At 43.0% G+C, this 17,657-nt stretch overlaps 1 protein-coding gene across 10 annotated transcripts in view; it reads right to left on the bottom strand.

Moving 5' to 3' along the window:
- Window positions 1-17,047, bottom strand: part of CRADD (CARD and death domain containing adaptor protein) — a 190,676-nt gene extending 173,629 nt beyond the window's left edge. For 5 of the 10 annotated variants that reach the window (XR_015163551.1, XM_086399054.1, XM_086399052.1 and 2 more), the window contains exons 1-2: window positions 16,902-17,047; window positions 15,388-15,691 (exon numbers count right to left, since the gene is read on the bottom strand). Coding sequence is in view for 7 of the 10 variants with exons in the window: in XM_086399054.1 (XP_086255180.1) it covers window positions 15,388-15,685 (298 nt within the window). In the remaining 3 variants the exon portion in view is untranslated. The other 5 variants (XM_086399057.1, XM_086399059.1, XM_086399055.1 and 2 more) reach the window with 5 other exon arrangements.
- Window positions 17,048-17,657: the final 610 nt, after the last annotated feature.

Below are 17,657 nucleotides of genomic sequence, written 5' to 3'. Positions count from 1 at the left end.
CTCTGCTCCTGCGTATCACTTTCTCAAAAGGGATCAGTTGTGCCCCACCCCTGCTGGACCTTTCCATGGCGCTCAAGGTCCCTGCGGAGCAGTCCTGGGCCTGAACCCCCAGCCCTAGCTGCCACCCCCACGTCCTCACTCGGCAGCAGGCACACACAGCACGCAGGCACGCACAGCACACAGCCACGGCCTCTGGAGCACGGCACTTCCTGGTACCTCTACCTAGAATGCCCTTCCCCTTTGCCTGCCCCATGAGCTTCTACTTACCCCCTCGACACTCAACATAATAAGGTACACATATGCTCTTTAAAGCCTTTCCCAATTCTGTTTTACTGCAGGAGAACTAGAAATGTCACTGTCCCTTTCACACAGCACAACTCCAGTTACCTCTAATGATAATAACAGCAATCACTAACACCGTAACGTTCAGTGAACATTAACTGAATATGTAAAATATACCAGGCTACTCTAAGTACTTCACATGGATCATCTCATTTACCTGGAGCACCTTGAAGGCAGGGATTATACCTTAATTTCTGTACCTGTTTAACTCTTGGCACGTGGTAGATACTCAATAAACACTTGCTGAAATAATGCAGGAAGCAAAGTTTTAGAGTTTCTTATAACTGTTTTTTTTTTTTTTTTCTCTGCCTTATATAGCCCCTCCTACAATGGTTTATGGAATTTACGCTGGTAATAAAAAGTGAGGAGGAATAGGATATGACTATTCTGCCCAAGGTCTTAACAGTTTCTTTGAAATATACTGATTTTGTTTTTTTAAAAAAAGCTACTAGGAATGCCTTTCCAAGTGCAAGGGGGGGAATCTAATCTACAACTCAGAATATTTGCATATTTACAAATCTAGTCAATTCGAAGGATATAATTATATCTTAACATGCCACAGGCAAAGCCTTAATCACCTATAACCCAAAAGTTTGGGGAAAACAATGAAGAAAGATTTAGAAATACAGTAGTATTTAAATGCATATGAACAGGAGCCTTGGGAAAAAGTCAGGTTATATAATAATCTAATGAAACACTTTGAAATAGAATACTCACAGAAAGATAAACAGAAAAACACTTTAAACAGCAGAGTGAAACCTACTAATCATAGTTCCTTAAGAGTCACTGGAGAAGGTCATTTAAGTCCAGTGCTCCCCACCCCCATCCTCTGCGAACTGAAATAGCAACCAGCCTTAATAATAATGTGAAAAGACGACTTCAAATTGATTCAGAAAGTTTTACTCTCTGAAGAAAATAAATATATTTTTACACACAGACACATAACCTTCTGGATTTTTTTCTCCATTTGGCATCATGTGGATTTAAGTGTTAGTATTAAGTAAATAATAACTTTTTAGAAATGACTAGAGTTCAAAAAAGAGAGAACTTCTAAAACAAAATGTCCTATGGCAAACACCCAAACACTACATTTCACTAATCATTTATTATAAACCATGGTTCTCTCTGGGCAATAAGATTATGGGTGATTTCCATTTTCTTGATATCTATCTGGAGCCTTTCTTTTTTTATTTAAAAAAAAAGGATTTATACTCAGAAAAAATCTATTTTCACTTTTAAAAGCATATTTTTTATTACACATTAAAAACATTTGTTATTAATTTACAAGTTACTTTCATGTTCAGTTCAGTTCAGTCGCTCAGTCGTGTCCGACTCTTTGCGACCCCATGAATCGTAGCATGCCAGGCCTCCCTGTCCGTCACCAACTCCTGGAGTTCACTCAAACTCATGTCCATCGAGTCGGTGATGCCATCCAGCCATCTCATCCTCTGTCGTCCCCTTCTCCTCCTGCCCCCAATCCCTCCCAGCATCAGGGTCTTTTCCAATGAGTCACCTCTTTGCATGAGGTGGCCATGCGAAGCTTTAGCATCAGTCCTTCCAATGAACATCCAGGACTGATCTCCTTTAGAATGGACTGATTGGATCTCCTTGCAGTCCAAGGGACTCTCAAGAGTCTTCTCCAACACCACAGTTCAAAAGCATCAATTCTTTGGCCCTCAGCTTTCTTTACAGTCCAACTCTCACATCCATACATGACCACAGGAAAAACCATAGCCTTGACTAGACAGACTAATTTCCCATTTATGATAAGAAACATACTTATTTTAAACCACTACATCTGCTAAGTCTATAAGGCCCCCAAATGATCAACATAGCCCCCTGGAAATTTGAGGTCTCTATCTCCTCTCTTTGAAACTGGGCTTCGGGACCACTTAACTGAAAGAGCACAGTCAAAGTCAACACTATGAGAGTGTCCAGATCCAAGACTTAAACTAGCAGCTTCTACTTCCTGTCTTTTGAAAGTTAACCACCATACTGTAAGAAACACCCCTGCCACTTGTACAAAAGACAATGTGGAAAGAAGCCAACAAGCAGCACCAATTTACCAGAAATGTGAGCAGCCCACCCGGGGAACTGGTCCTCCAGCCCTAAGTAAACCATCCCAATTGGCACGTGGTAGGGCAAAAATGAGCTGTCCCTTCTGAGCCCTGTTCAGATTGCACATTCATGGGCAAAGCCACGAAGTTTTGGAGTAGCTTGTTCCAAGCAAAAGATAACCAGAACACCATATTACACTTTATGCATTTGCCTCCACCTCTCCCCAGTTACCAGAGAAGGCGATGGCACCCCACTCCAGTACTCTTGCCTGGAAAATCCCATGGACAGAGGAGCCTGGTGGGCTGCAGTCCATGGGGTCGCTAAGAGTTGGACACGACTAAGCGACTTCACTTTCACTTTTCACTTTCATGCATTGGAGAAGGAAATGGCAACCCACTCCAGTGTTCTTGCCTGGAGAATCCCAGGGACGGGGGAGCCTGGTGGGCTGCCATCTATGGGGTCGCACAGAGTCAGACACGACTGAAGTGACTTAGCAGCAGCAGCAGCAGCTCCCCAGTTACAATTTAAACACTTTGATGGGAATTCCCTGGTGGTCCAGTGGTAGAATTCAGAGCTTTCACTGCTGGGACCCTGGGTTCAAACTTCAGTCAGGAAACTAAGACCCTTATAAGTTTAAAAAAAAGAAAAACCTTTTAAAAAATAAATAAACTATTGAGGATATGACTCTGCCTTTCAGTTCAGTTCAGTTCAGCCACTCAGTCGTGTCCAACTCTTTGTGACCCCATAGACCGCAGCATGCCAGGCCTCCCTGTCCATCACCAACTCCCAGAGTTTACTTAAACTCATGTCCATTGAGTCGGTGATCCCATCCAACCATCATCCTCTGTCATCCCCTTCTCCTCCCACCTTCAGTCTTTCCCAGCATCAGGGTCTTTTCAAACGAGTCAGTTGTTCGCATGAGGTTGCCAAAGTATTGGAGCTTCAGCTTCAGCATCAGTCCTTCCAATGAACACCCAGGACTGATCTCCTTTAGGATGGACTGGTTGGATCTCCCTTTAGTCCAAGGCACTCTAAGAGTCTTCTCCAACACCACAGTTCAAAAGCATCAATTCTTTGGCCCTCAGCTTTCTTTATAGTCCAACTCTCACATCCATACATGACTACTGGAAAAACCATAGCCTTGACTAGACAGACCTTTGTTGGCAAAGTAATGTCTCTGCTTTTTATTATGTTGTCTAGGTTGGTCATAACTTTATCTTTATAGCCATTCATTCAATAAACATGTGAGGATTAACACGTATCTAGACTATGTGAGGGGCTTTCTAGGTGGCTCAGCGGTAAAGAATCTGCCTGCCGATGCAGGAAACACAGGTTTGACCCCTGGGTTGGGCAAATCACCTGAAGTAGAAAATGGCAACCTACTCCAGTATCCTTGCCCGGGAAATCCCATGGACAGAAGACCCTGGTGGGCCACAGTCTATGGGGTCACAAAGAGTTGGACACACAGAGCACACACGCATGCAGAGTCTGCTAGATGGATTTTGCAAGTACAGAGATAAAAAAAAACAGCCTTCACCTTAGAGAAGATTACATTCTATTTACAGGGAGAAACAAAAAAATGACAATGACAATCATAATCTCAAAGACTTAGCAGAACAGCCAGCAATAGTAGATACTCAACGAATGATGCCTGATGGATGAATGAATAAACCAGGTTCTAAGAACTACTTTGTGAATTATGTAATTATTAATACTACAGTGATTCCTATTACTATCATCCTTTTACAGATGAAGTGTACCAATTAGCAACATATTATTTGGTGGCGGTTTAGTCGCTAAGTTGTCTGACTCTTGTGACAGTCTCCTGCATTGCAGGCAGATTCTTTACCCCTGAGCCACTAGGGAAACCCCAACATATTACTTCTTAGCTTTAAATTTACCCTCTTTGTCCTGCTTCATAATACTGGGGCTGGACCCTGCAAACATTTCTCCTTTGTCAGATGGTACAGTGTTAGTTTTCATCGATAGAGGGCACTGGTGAGATACTGCAAGACAACTGCAGAGGAAGGGGCTTTTCATCCTGGTTTGGGATGCTCTGCTTCCCTGGTGGGTCAGACAGTACAGAATCTGCCTGCAATGGATTCCCTGGAGAGGGAATGGCTACTCACTCCAGTACTCTTGCATGGAAAATTCCATGGACAGAAGAGCCTGGCAGGCTACAGTCCCTGGGGTCACAAAGAGTCAGACACTACTCAGCGACTAACACTTTTATTTTTCATTTTCACTTTTATCCCCTCTAAAGTGTATTACTGCATTTTCTATCAAGTTTCTCAACCTGGTAAGCTGCTCTTAAAAACCAGTTCCAGCAGAACTTCCAGCAGGTTCACTGGCCACCAGCAGGCTGCATTTTCATGTGGCAGTCACTTCATCTTCAATGAGGCCTGAACCTCAGTCTTGGGGGTGGAAAGGGGCCTCTTGCAAGCTCTTAGTACTGCATCCTGTAATCCCCTTCAGCCCTTGGAAAACGTAGCTTCTTCCATCTGTTATGCCTGCTTTCCTTGGAGACCTCTTTCACCCTATTAGTAGTTAAGCATTGTTAACTTTTTACTAGTGTGTAAAGCTTTATATTAAATTTTCCTTATTCAAATTACTATGTGGTTTTTGTCTCTAGAATGGATTCTGGCAGGCACATGAAAGAATAAAAGGCCTCTTAAACAAATATGAGAGGGCTGAAGAAGCACATTTTCCCATGGCACCATCAAATGACTAATTAAGAATAAAAAGAAATTGAAATAAAGAGTCAACAAATAAAAATTGGCATGCCAATCTCTTTTAAAATCTATGTCTAATCACATTTCTTAGAAAACATATTTTATCTTTTTTGGTATTTCTTTCAATCTCCTATTTGGTAAGCTGTTTAAAAAAAAAAATCAATGCAAATATTGGCCACAGGTGAGACCCAAGGCAAGAAAGGGTTGGAAAATAAAGAAGCTGTGGCTAGCCCAGATCAGGTCATCTAAGACATGTAACTCCAACCAGAACCAAGAACTGGAATTAGAGCAAGATTGCCTAGTGATCAATAAGACTGGAGGACCAGAGCGTCAGTGTTCAAATCTGAGGTCTGCAACTACTCAGCTGTGTGACCTTGGGCAATTTATCTACTAACGATAATGTACCTACTTCAAAGCTCTATGAAGATAAAGGTAAAGTTTATATATATAAAGTCCTGAGGCTAGAACTCTATCCAAATTCTCTTTCTAACCTCCTCTCTACTTCAACATGCTCAATCCATTTTTTCCCCAGTATCATCTGACTATTACTGATCAATCCCTATTGAAATAGATATTGAATACCAATTGAAAATCTATATCTACCAAAAAGGTTTCAGAAGACCTATCTTCTTTCAAAACTGTTCTCCTTTACTCTTCCTACCATCCCTGGCCTTCAACTTGGACCCTGCTGAAATAAGATGTAGAATATTCTCCTTCTTAAAAAGAACAGGAGTGATACAGTACAGCCGACATTTCTCAATCAGCTCTTACCTCTTCCTTGTGGATCTGTCCCTCCCTCACTCCATGTAACTCTGGTGTCCTAAGGGAAGGGCTCACGACTCAACGCAAGATAACCAGACTCTGAACCTTGGAAGGAGACGAAGTGGAGGAACTGAGCTGCAGACAGTCATCAATGCCCAGAAATCCCCAGGGTTGCCTCACTCCTGCCCTTACTAAGTCCGGGAATTTGAGCAACTCCTTTTAAGTTGTGAACGACCCAGTGCATGTTAGAGAAATTCCCACTTTTGCTTATGTTAGCAAGAGGTCTACTGCTTGAACCAGAGGTCCCACATACAAGTCTGACTGACTTGCATCCCTTAGTTTCCCCATCTGTAAAGTTTCTGAGATACCTTCTGGCTCTGCTGCTGCTGCTGCTAAGTCACCTTCTGGCTCTAACCTTCCCCAATTCTGACAACAGGGCAAGTCCCAGAAGACGTGCTCTGATTGTTCTGAATTCTCCGTAACAATGGCACCATTACCACCCAGCCCCCATATACCTTATGGACAAATGCGGGACTGAGAGATGCTTTCAAAGTCTTATATTTAGGTTATAAAACCACAAGCCTCTCGTTTGCCACTTGCTACATCTCAGCAGTATTATTTTGGTAACAGCGTCGCCACCCTCTCTGCTTTGGTGCTGAGCATAAATAGAACATGAACATTTCCAGGAATTGTCAACTTGGCACTTCTCACAAGGAGTTAAGATTTCTTTTAAAACACTAACAAAAATAAAGCGTAAGACTAAAACCTGCCCCAAACTTCTTCTAGAAGTTACATTTCTTTCTCAATTAAAATTTACTGTTTGGAAAAGGACAATGTACTCCTTTTTCCCCTTCTGGGAGAGAAGTCCTCCAAAGAATCATATCCATATACTCCTTACTGCTCAAACTGAGGAGCAAGTATAAACACAGCTGCCTATTAAAATTAAGTAAAGGCAAACATTCCTGCAGCTAGCTACAACAGCAGCCTACAAGTCTGAACTATACCCATAAAAAGAGAACACTACCTTGCTAAACGTACAGTTTAACTCTGAGGCTGAGCCACCAGAAAAGCTGGTTATTGCAACTGATGACTTTCCACAGCATGATTTAGGAGCTGCAGAAATGGGGCCGGATTCCCGGATTAGAAGAGCCGAAGCACCATCTCCTGACCATAGCCAAGAAGATTGAGTTTTTTTGTTTTTTTTTTTTTTTTACTCTCAAGGTACCCAGGGGCCTGTTCCTTGACCTCATATAGCCTCACATTACACCCTACTCCTCCCGCTAAAATAAAAGGATAAAGTGAGAGATGCGGGAGAAAGAAACCAACCAGGAATTAGTCTTTAGACAATAAGTGGGGAAGAGAAAGAAAAGCCCCTGACGCTGCACTTCTGAGACAGACTGGAGTAGGGGAAAGGAGAAGAAAGCAGACTGGTAGATAACAGGCTCTGAAGCACCACAGGCTCTCAGATTAGGGAGGAGAGAAATGCAAATTTTGAGAAAGTGTCTTTACAGGACATGAATCAGCAGTCTTTGAAGTCAAAGTCTCTAGATTCCAAATTAGACTTAACTATGTTGTATAACCTTGAGCAAGTGACTTAACATCCCTGTGAGTGAGGGTAATAATACCTTCCGCCTCATCAAGTTACTGTCAGGATTAAATGAATTAATAAATGCAAAGGTCCTGGCACAGTGCCAGGCCAATAGTAAAGTAGGTCCCCAATAAATACTGTGATTATTATTCCACTAGTATTATTTGAGGCTCTTGTGAGACACAGAAAAGACTAAAATTAGTTTTTTATTATAAATTGAAACTGTGGGCAGACAGACAGATTGTCTGACCAACCCACAGACAGACAGACCAAGCCGGTCTCGGTCTTTACGACTGGCCGTTTGCGCCTCTCCTCCCCTCATCCGTCCTTCAGCCACCATCAGCTCCCTCTCAGGCTGACAGTGGCACCAGTGGTAAAGAACCTGCCTGCCGATGCAGAAGATGTAACAGACACAGGTTCAGTCCCTGGGCTGGGAACATACCCTGGAAGAGGCAATGGCAACCCACTCCAGTATCCTTGCCTGAAGGAGCCCATGGACAGAGGAGTCTGGTGGGCTACGGTCCACAGGGTCACAAAGAGTTGGACACGACTGAAGCAACTGAGCACGCACGCAAGCCTGAGGCTGATGGCAACGCTCAACTCACTCTCTGCTGGCAGCTTCTGTCTCCATTTGGACACAGCTTGATCTCCAGCGCTCACAGTACTGTGGGCAGTCTGTAATTACCAAACAATGTGAACAGACAATGAAAGTAATTCCCCCAAATCCAAATTCACCAGATAATTCAAAGCCCTCCCGTCAGTTTTTCTCTATCAACACAGAGCCTATGAATCCCCACAAAGCTCTAATGGAGTTTAATGCTGGTAGTAGACTCACACCTGCATGGGGTATGAAATGCTAGAACATTCTTAAGCTACACTGTTTACAGAATTCAAAGAATTAAAAACAATGGTGCGCACAGAGTTAAAACAAAACTACCTATCCTTCTACATCTCCATTCCTACCTCCTTTCATGGTCCCCCACCTGAAAATAAGAGCAACTCTCAAGCAAGCACAAAGCTTCGGGAGGGCCATTCCTGGGAAGCAACAGGTGAAAAGGGAGCCCAATCTGATGGTGAGGTCTTTAGGCTTTCAACCTTGGCGACACTTTAAAATTACCTAGGAAAGTGTTCGTGCCTGTGTTTGCACCTCTGTCTTTAACACCACTGCCCAGACCCCACCTCCAAAGATTTCGGCATGAACTGGCCTGGGGCTAATACTGAGGATCATTGGTGGTTGTTTTTTTTTTAAGCCAGAGTTGAAAACCACCGAGCTAAATCAACCCTGATTGATCAGCATGATCAGCATGACTGATATAGCCAAGCGACCCATACATCCACAGGAGAGAGAAACAAATATCACAGGGAGGATTTCAAAAAGGAAATAACATTAAATCCATTTTTTAGAGTGATATGGAGGCATCCCTCCTGGGGAGACCTGTCACATGGTCTGCTGTTCCTAGAAAGAGCAGCAGTTTGCTGCCAACAGATGCATTATTTCATCAGTCCCATAAATACTTGATAAAAGTCTTCCGCTCTTGCTTTATGTCAGCCTTGCAGAAGAGGTGAAGGACGGGGTGGGAGGAGGAGCTTTCTGACAAAATGTAGGGCTGACCCATCAAAATTTCCTTTTAAATGATTAAAATTGGCATCAATAAAAATAAGATATTTTAGGAAAATCTCACCCCAGTATACCTCAAAAAGCCTTTGAAAATTTCCCCTTAAAATGAAGAGAAAAGCATGAATACAATTTTTTAAAGGCTAATTTCGATTACTAACACTACAGCTTTATACAGTTCCATTTCTCAGCCAGTAGGGAGCCAAAATTACATAGCAAATGTCCTAAATCCAGAGTCAAGAGGCCTGGGTTCTGGTCTTGACAAGTTACATTAGCTGTGTGATTGTGGGCAAGTTGCCTTCATCTCCCTAGCCCTCAATTTTCTCAGAGAAAAATCAGATGATCTATGATCATCACCTTCCCAAACTTAAAGTGCACAATGCCGGGATGTTTCTCCATTTTGCTAACTTATTACATTAGCAAGTGAAGGCATTTACAATTTAGACAACTTAAAATTAAGTCATTCTCACAATTCTGCCAGTAAATTTAACCAGTTGCCAGCCACTGTGCATCCACTGAGAAAGCAAAACAGTAAAGTATCTTGACTAGATGTTACCTTCTGTCTGAAGGGTGGTTAGAGCCTTTCTGCCCCAACTATGCCAGCCAAACTAAGCTTCCTGTCCCCAAACTCCCGTTGCTCTTTTAAAAGAGAAAATACATGAAAAACATCTTCACGCTTTTTGCTGTATCTCATACCATTATTATTTTCTTAGGATTTTCCTTTATGTTAACTCATTTCTAAATACCATGTGTTTTAAAGGAACTTCAAAAATAGAAGCCTGTTTTACTTGTGATAAATGGAAGAAAACCACTACAATAATACAAGAAAAAAAAAGCAAAACAACTGAATTCTAACTCAATACTGTTGTCCATAAAAGGCTTTAAGCATGAGGAGCTTTTTCAGTCTATCAAGAAGAAAAATTGTCAAGGGTTGCAAGAGACGTAACAGAAATACTTGTACCAAATGGAGGTTTTCCTTTGGATTAAAACAGGATTAATTCCATGTCCACATATCACCTGAAATCATTTTAAGAACCACCCAAGATCACGGCTGTGCACACATCTCACATTCTGGGAAGCACAACAAACAGCCGTGACTGGGCCTTAGCAACCAGCCACGGGACGCAGCATCTCTCCGAAAGGAAGGCTATTCCCCCAGAAAGTTCTGGGCTCTAGCCATGTTGTCACTGGGGCTCCCACTTGAGTTCCTTTGCACTTGTAGTCCCCTCTATCTGAAAGCTTTTCTTCCAGGCATCCACTCTGTTGAAGAATTCAGGTGTCTGCTGAATGTCCTCCCATCAAAGCAGCTTCCTCTGACCACCCCATTTACTGTGGAAAGCCTCTCCTCACCACCCCGCATGCTGTTCTTCTTCAAAGCACTCTCAACCTGATGCATTCTTCATTCACTTGCTTGTTGTCTGTCCCCATGAGACTACAGAATAGTAGGAGTCCAGAAGAGCGGGGGCTTTGTTTACTACAGTACCCCAGCACCCAATGTCTGGCACATGGTCAGGACGAATATTTGCCAAATGAATGAATGGATCTTCTCAGTTGATCTGGAGAGCCTTATTAACTAGTGCCTGGCACTTACTTAGTCCTCAAGAGGTATATGATAACTGTGCTGGAGACACACAGAAACTCAGGCTCACCATAGACTCTGCCTTTAGCACAAGGAGGGGTCTTGCTCTGAATGCTGACACAGCACACCCTCTCTAGGACACAGGATGCCACACAGTGAAGTCTACTCAGCCACAGAGGAAGGGTCTGAACAGACCATGAGTCTGATGAACTAAGATCAACCCTGAATTTACCACACCCAGGTTGTGGTTTAGTCGCTAAGTCAGTCATGTTTGACTCTTGCAACCCCATGGACTGCAGCCACCAGGTTCCTCTATCCATGGGATTTTCCAGGCAAGAATACTGGAGTGGGTTGTCATTTCCTTCTCCAGGGGATCTTCCGGACCCAGGAATTGAACCAGGGTGTTCTGCACTGCAGGCAGATTCCTGCGTTGCAGGCGATTCTTTACTAAATGAGCTATGAGGGAAGCCCCAGAGTAGGTATGAATTCATGGTATAATTCAAAAATCCCACCCTGGAAATCTCTCTAATAAACCTATTACAATACCTACAGTTTTTGGTTTTTTTTTTTTTTCCCTTTATTGCTCAGTAACTTCAGGTGTATCCAAGTATACATCTGACAGCCTCAGTATATCCCTAAACGGTGGCTGGTGCAGTTCTGCGTGGTCACACAAGGCCAGCTCCAAAAGGGACAGGCTGAGTCCTGGAGACTCTGGGGTAGAGGGGAAACAAGCCAGCCCTACATCCTGCTCTGGTGAGGGCAGCCACACGGTCCAGGGCAAGGGTCCATGGCGAGAACCAGCTCAGGCAAAGTTACAACAAATGTCAGCCCCAGGACAGCTACTCCAGCAGGCATCCGATGCTAACACAGGAGGCGATCAGCTGCATTCCAAGGTATCCGTGCTTCATCCTTGCTGGTGGCTAAGAGACTATAAAAGCAGAAATTTAGCCCAATGAGGAAGGAAGGGAAAAAAAAAAAAATCTTGAGCCTAAAAAGGACTGGAATTAAAAGAAGAGTTGCCAGGCTGACTGTTCAGTGGGAATCACGGCGGAGACCCACTCCTACAGCCGGGGCCAACATGGTAAAACAGAGAGTCCTTGGGCCCAGAAGTCTCTACCATCATGACTTAAGGCTAAGTCCTACCAGCTGGTGAGACCAGGCTGCTGACAAACCTCCTTTCCAGATCCGGATTAGCTCGGGCACCCACATGAGCTTGTCAGCCTAGACAGGGGCCCATGAGTAGTGGGCAGCCAGGCACGCAAGCACATGCACGTTTACCCCGATTCAGCACCGTCCTCACCCTCTCAGTGACTTGCCAGGAGCCGGGAGGATTTCCAGCTGATCTAGTGTCTAGTGTGTGACCTTGGCCAGTAAGGGACACACTGAAGCGTCCCTTCCATGGTGCCAAAATGGATTAAGTCATTTTATCACCAGAATTCCTCTTTTAAAACATAAAAGTCTTTATAAGGTGAGAAAAACAAGAAGTCAATTATCCATTAACGTGCTGGGCTTTTTTAAAAATATACAACAAAAATAGGGATACCCGTTATCTAGGCATATTCAGAGACAATCAAAGATTTAAAGTATTTTCTTTGGTGTTTGCTTTTTTGTTTTTATGTTTTGGAATTTCCTGGAGGCACAGTTTAGAAGAAGAGAGAGGATCAAGCTACAACTTAAGTCTTTTCTAAAAAATGACACCCAGAAAATAAATTAAAAGCAACTAACTGGAATTAATCACCAAATATGGCCTTTGAGGTAGCTCAAAGTTTACAAGTGAAACACAAAAATTAACCAAACAAAAGGAAAACCAAGAACCAAACAAGAAGACCAAAACAAGAAAACTTTTTATAAAATAAAATCAGTTCATGCAGGTCAATCAGGATTGACCTCTTGGCCAAAGAGAAAGCCATTCCTCCCCATTTGTTTTCAAAGCCTCCCAAGAGGAGACCACCAAGCCTACACAAACTAATAATTGCAACCAAAATGAGTAAGAAGTCAGAAGAGGTTCACGTCTACACACACGTATATATAAGCACCACATTTTCCTACATTCCAATTCCTCAAAATTCAAACATGCCTTTTAAAAAATTTAAACGGACTATTTAAAAGCTTATTAAAATTACTCCATTACAACTCCGAAGAAGCACAGGGATCCTGGGAAATAGGCCTCTGGGTCCATTTGCAAGTTTTATAGGGACATTAAACTGAAGGCATTTCAAGTCTAGTACTCTTCATACAATGTTTTTAAATAGGTTTCCAATTCAGTCCTAATTTAATTTTATAATTAAAATACTGCCATCAAATTAATTGATCTAAAAACTTAAGGTTTAAGGTCTCAAATAAAGAATCTGTTAACTAACAACTTCTTTAAAGTGTATCATTTCCTCTATGCCTTACATACATAGATAGTGCTGAAACTTACGGTGCAGTGAATTTTCCATAACATATGTTGATTTTAAAAGTGATTTTTATAAGATGGAAAATTACAAAATGAAGAATGGAATGATAAACTCAAAATTTGGGGTTTATCAGTGAGTGGAGGCTAGGGATGAGCTAAGATTGGGAGGACGCCCAGGGGCCCTCAAAGGCCATGCAATAATTTTTTCAACTAAGTGACAGGGAAATGGGTGTTCACTTTATCACTATTCTTCATACTTGATTATATTTTGTCATCTTACTTAAAAATATTCAATAATTATAAAAAACTATTTAAAAAGTGAGTTTGTGTAATTGCCACTGTGCGAGGTACACAGAGCATCACATAAATCAAACTCTCTCTTCGGGATATTTTTTCAATAGCACTGTTACTCAACAAGAAGTACAACAACGAAGAGGACTTCATTTGTGCAGCAACCAACCTACTGTTCCATTTGACCACTTCCACAGAATTAACAAATTAATGTTATTTTTCCAAACTTCAATTTTTTCCCCACTCTAATGATTCATACTGCTCACTTAAAAACCTTTTTTTCTTCAACATCTCTGTTAACTTTCACATTAGTAAAAACATAATTTCAATTTTTATTGTTCTTTGAATGAACTGCAAGAAATGAAAATGGGGTCATACCTCTTTGAACAACATACAAAAGTACTATTTACAACACCCACAATGATTATGAAATTAAATATTTTGGTAGTAATAAGCTTTCAGTTTGTCTGTTTTGTTGTTTCCAATTATGTATTGCCAAGAGGAACCTCTAAGTCAAATATCATGTAACATGGATTCCCTAATGTTTCTTTTACCATTTCCCCACTTCTTCGTTATTTATTCTGCTTTCAATCAAGTGGTAGAAACATCTTAGCTACTTCAGTTTGGCTTTGTTCACACACCTGGAGTATTTTATTTTGTAAGGATAATCCAATTTGCAAACTGAAATATTCAGTTCAATTGAATGAAATGAAAATATTTTTGCTTTTTCCACAGGGGTTTTACAAGGCCTTCCTAAGTCAACCAGTTATCTCATACAGATCAAATATTCAGACATACGCCATTAATAAAAACAGAAGAATTAATCAGTATTATTTAAAATCATTCAAAATATGAGGACCATGGGACAAAAATAACAAAGTGAAGTGAAAGTTGCTCAGTCGTGTCCAACTCTTTGTGACCCCATGGACTAATACAGTCCATGGAATTCTCCAGGCCAGAATACTGGAGTGGGTAGCCTTTCCCTTCTCCAAGAATTTTTCCCAACCTGGGGATTGAACCCAGGTCTCCCGCATTGCAGGCAGATTCTTTACCAGCTAAGCCACAAGTGGTCTTTTTATTCCTGGTATTTTTTTTTTTTTTACCAGTTATATTGGTGTTTAAAAAACAGCAATAACAAACTCTGGGGACCCCTAAGTTGGAGTAGTTCTAACTATCATTGCTGTAAAAACCTTAGCTTTCTTTTTTCCTTCTTTTTTTTTTTTTGCCAGTTCAGTTCTCTGCTCCTCAGTCTCTGCAGAAAGGAGAAGACAGGGAGGTGTCAAGCATGAACAAGTGTTTCCTATCACATCTTCTTCCTGCTACAAGCCAGGCTGATAGCACCAGGACTGTTTCTCTTTTCCATAGCTTCCAACTTTCCTTAAAATCAAAATGAGACACGTACTGCCCACCCCAAAAAACTGCTGTCCTTATAAAATTAAATACTCTGGGTGTTTGAACAAAGTCAAACTAAAAAGGATGCCTTTAAATCAATAGCCTTTAAAAACAAACTAAGCCAGCCTTCCACATAATTCTCGTTGGCCATGCAGGACAGGGAACAGGTGCAGGCGTGCCTTCCTGGAGGCGGTCTCCTTCAGGGGTCTGACCTTTTCCAGCCAGCCGCTCTGGCACCCCGCGAATCAGTTATCAAGAAGCCGAAAGCCTGCTTTCCCATCTACACTTTCTAAATGGCTCCCGATGCCAAGGACTAAGATATGACCTGGCTCTCACATGAGAGCATGCCTCCCAAGTGACCTGCCAACTTTCCCTGGAAGTATTTCTAAATGTATCCTCTGAGTTTCCTCCTCCCCCTCTCCATCATGGGCCATTCCTCCATCCTTCCCTGCACTTCATAATTCCATCTCCTCGTCTGGTCCCTCCAACAGCCTGTGCCTTCAGACTAAACTCTTTACCCACTTTCAGGATCCACCGACCTCCACCCAGACTAAAATCACAACTTCAAATCCAAAGGGCATAGTTCCAACAATTTTGGAGCTGGCCTGGAGTGAACTTTTTGAGGCCTACCTGCAGGCAGTTCAACTATGGCTTCTTCTCTTGCCTTCTCCAGCTTCTCCCTTACCCAAGGGAATTCCTGCAGGGAATCTAGGAATGCATCGAAGGCTTTAGGACCTCTGGAAGGTAGGATATCCAGCAGTAGCATTGTTTTCCGGAGGCCTGTGGCTTGAGCTTTAATTTCTTGAACGTGGCTTTCTGTCAAGACCCCTTCCTGATAAAGATACTGGAGGACTAGCCCCTCCACCAGTACCTCTGCACCCAACTCCAGGCGAAGGGAGCGAAGCACTTGCTTGTCTCTAGCTTCCATTTCCCCCTGGTAAGAGACAAAATGGTAACTCAGATCACAGGAAGTCTGATGAGCCCCTAAAGATAGTGTCTTACAATGCAAGCTCCTTAAGGTCATGGACATCTTTGAACCCTAGCAAAGCACCAGGCCACAGTGGCTGTTAAGCCTAGTAATATTAATTTTGAATGGTTCAGAACATGACGAACAGCACTGAACATGAATCCTCTTCTCTGTTTTTCTTTTCTACACAAGGGGAACCTAGCTCCATTCCTTGTTCTATAAAGAGATTTGGGGGAAAGTGGATCAGAGACCCTGCTTAAAAAGCAACTTTTATCTAAAGATTACAGAGGAGCATTTCATTCTAAAAAACTTGGGAAGAAATAGTGCTTTTAACATTGACGTCATCAGAGATACCCACCACTGCAGAAACGGCCTAGGTGCACGCAAGTGCCCTTTAGACCGTGTGCTTTTGCAGAACCTGAACAACAATGGGAGTGGGGCCAGAAACCGGCAGGTACCAGTGAGTTTAAGGGTCATTTTCCCTAAGAGAAAAGGCCTATACACGACTGCCTTCAAAGAAAACATGAAGCGTTCATGCCCTGTCTATGGCATACATCTTACATCTACAATGTCTGGAAGAATTCCGAATCTCCATCACAACACTGTCATGGCCACACATGTATGGGACACTTAATGTCGTGGGGGTTTTTCCTTTAAAAGACTAAAAATAAAACAATCCACACGCCATTGAAGGCTTGTGTCCAAGACCACAGCATCAGTGAGGAGAGCAATGGCTAGGAGAGTAAGTGGCGGGGAGGGGCCGCGACGGCGGCAGGTGGGGCCTCATGACACAAAGAAAGTACAAGCACAGCGGGCGACCCTGAGAGGCGGCAGGTGAGCAGAGGGGTGTGCACTTTGGCGGCCCCCGCCCTTGTGGAACTTCTTTTCATTCCCTTCCTCATCAGCTGAAGCTCTGTGGTATTAGGAACGGGAAGAACTACGAAAGATTTTCGGGAAACCTGACCCGCTAAAAAAAGGGTGCTGGGAATGACTGCAGAGCGGACCGAAGGGAGAGCGGCCCAGGTATCCCCCCACCGCCACCCCAACCCGGCCGGCTCCGAAACGCCGCGAGGAAGTTAGCGAGCGTGGGAGCCGCACAGGGACCAGGCCGCAGACGCCACGGCGCGGGGTCCTTAAGAAAAGATGGATAGGGGGATGCCAGTTTCCTGTTACTTACGTCTGCAAACACGTATCTTAAGGGAAAAAAAAAAAAAAACTGCAACCGGAATCCAAACTGTCAGGGAACCTGTACCATAAGCACCATCTTTGTTGAAGGCAAAGAACCTCTGAACAGGAAGTCATGACTCCATCTTTGTTAAGGGCAAGCACAGGAAGTACTGTGGTCATCTTTATTGGTGGCCAGGATGAAGCCTTTTCTGCCATGTTTGCTATGGGTAAATAAAATAACCACCTGGAGGTGGAAAATAGCATCATTTAGGGAGAAGGCAATGGCAACCCACTCCAGTACTCTCGCCTGGAATATCCCATGGATGAAGGAGCCTGGTAGGCTGCAGCCCATGGGGTCGCTAAGAGTCAGACATGACTGAGCGACTTAACTTTCACTTTTCCTTTCATGCATTGGAGAAGGAAATGGCAACCCACTCCAGTGTTCTTGCCTGGAGAATCCCAGGGGGAGCCTGGTGGGCTGCCGTCTATGGGGTCACACAGAGTCGGACACGACTGAAGTGACTTAGTAGCAGCAGGGGGTTATCTAAGGAAAGGAGTAATTGGATAATTGCATTTTAACGCATTATCTCCACCTGGGTCTTGCACTCAATTGACAGATGGTTGGGCCTCAAAAGTCATCTTATCAGGGAGGCCTTCCAAGACCACTGTTACTCAAAGCAGCAGTTTCGACCACCAAACTGTTTAAAATTCCAATATTCACCTCCTCATCCCCTTAGTTCCAGCTTTGTTTTTATCTGGAGTATGT

This window comes from Bos grunniens, chromosome 5, assembly GCF_055505025.1.
Source record: "Bos grunniens cultivar Pamir isolate PY7600 chromosome 5, Bosgru_T2T1.0, whole genome shotgun sequence".
In the NCBI taxonomy this organism is placed as follows: domain Eukaryota; kingdom Metazoa; phylum Chordata; class Mammalia; order Artiodactyla; family Bovidae; genus Bos; species Bos grunniens.
The sequence above is the reverse complement of the archived record's forward strand: the minus strand, read 5'-3'. Positions and strand labels throughout refer to the sequence as shown.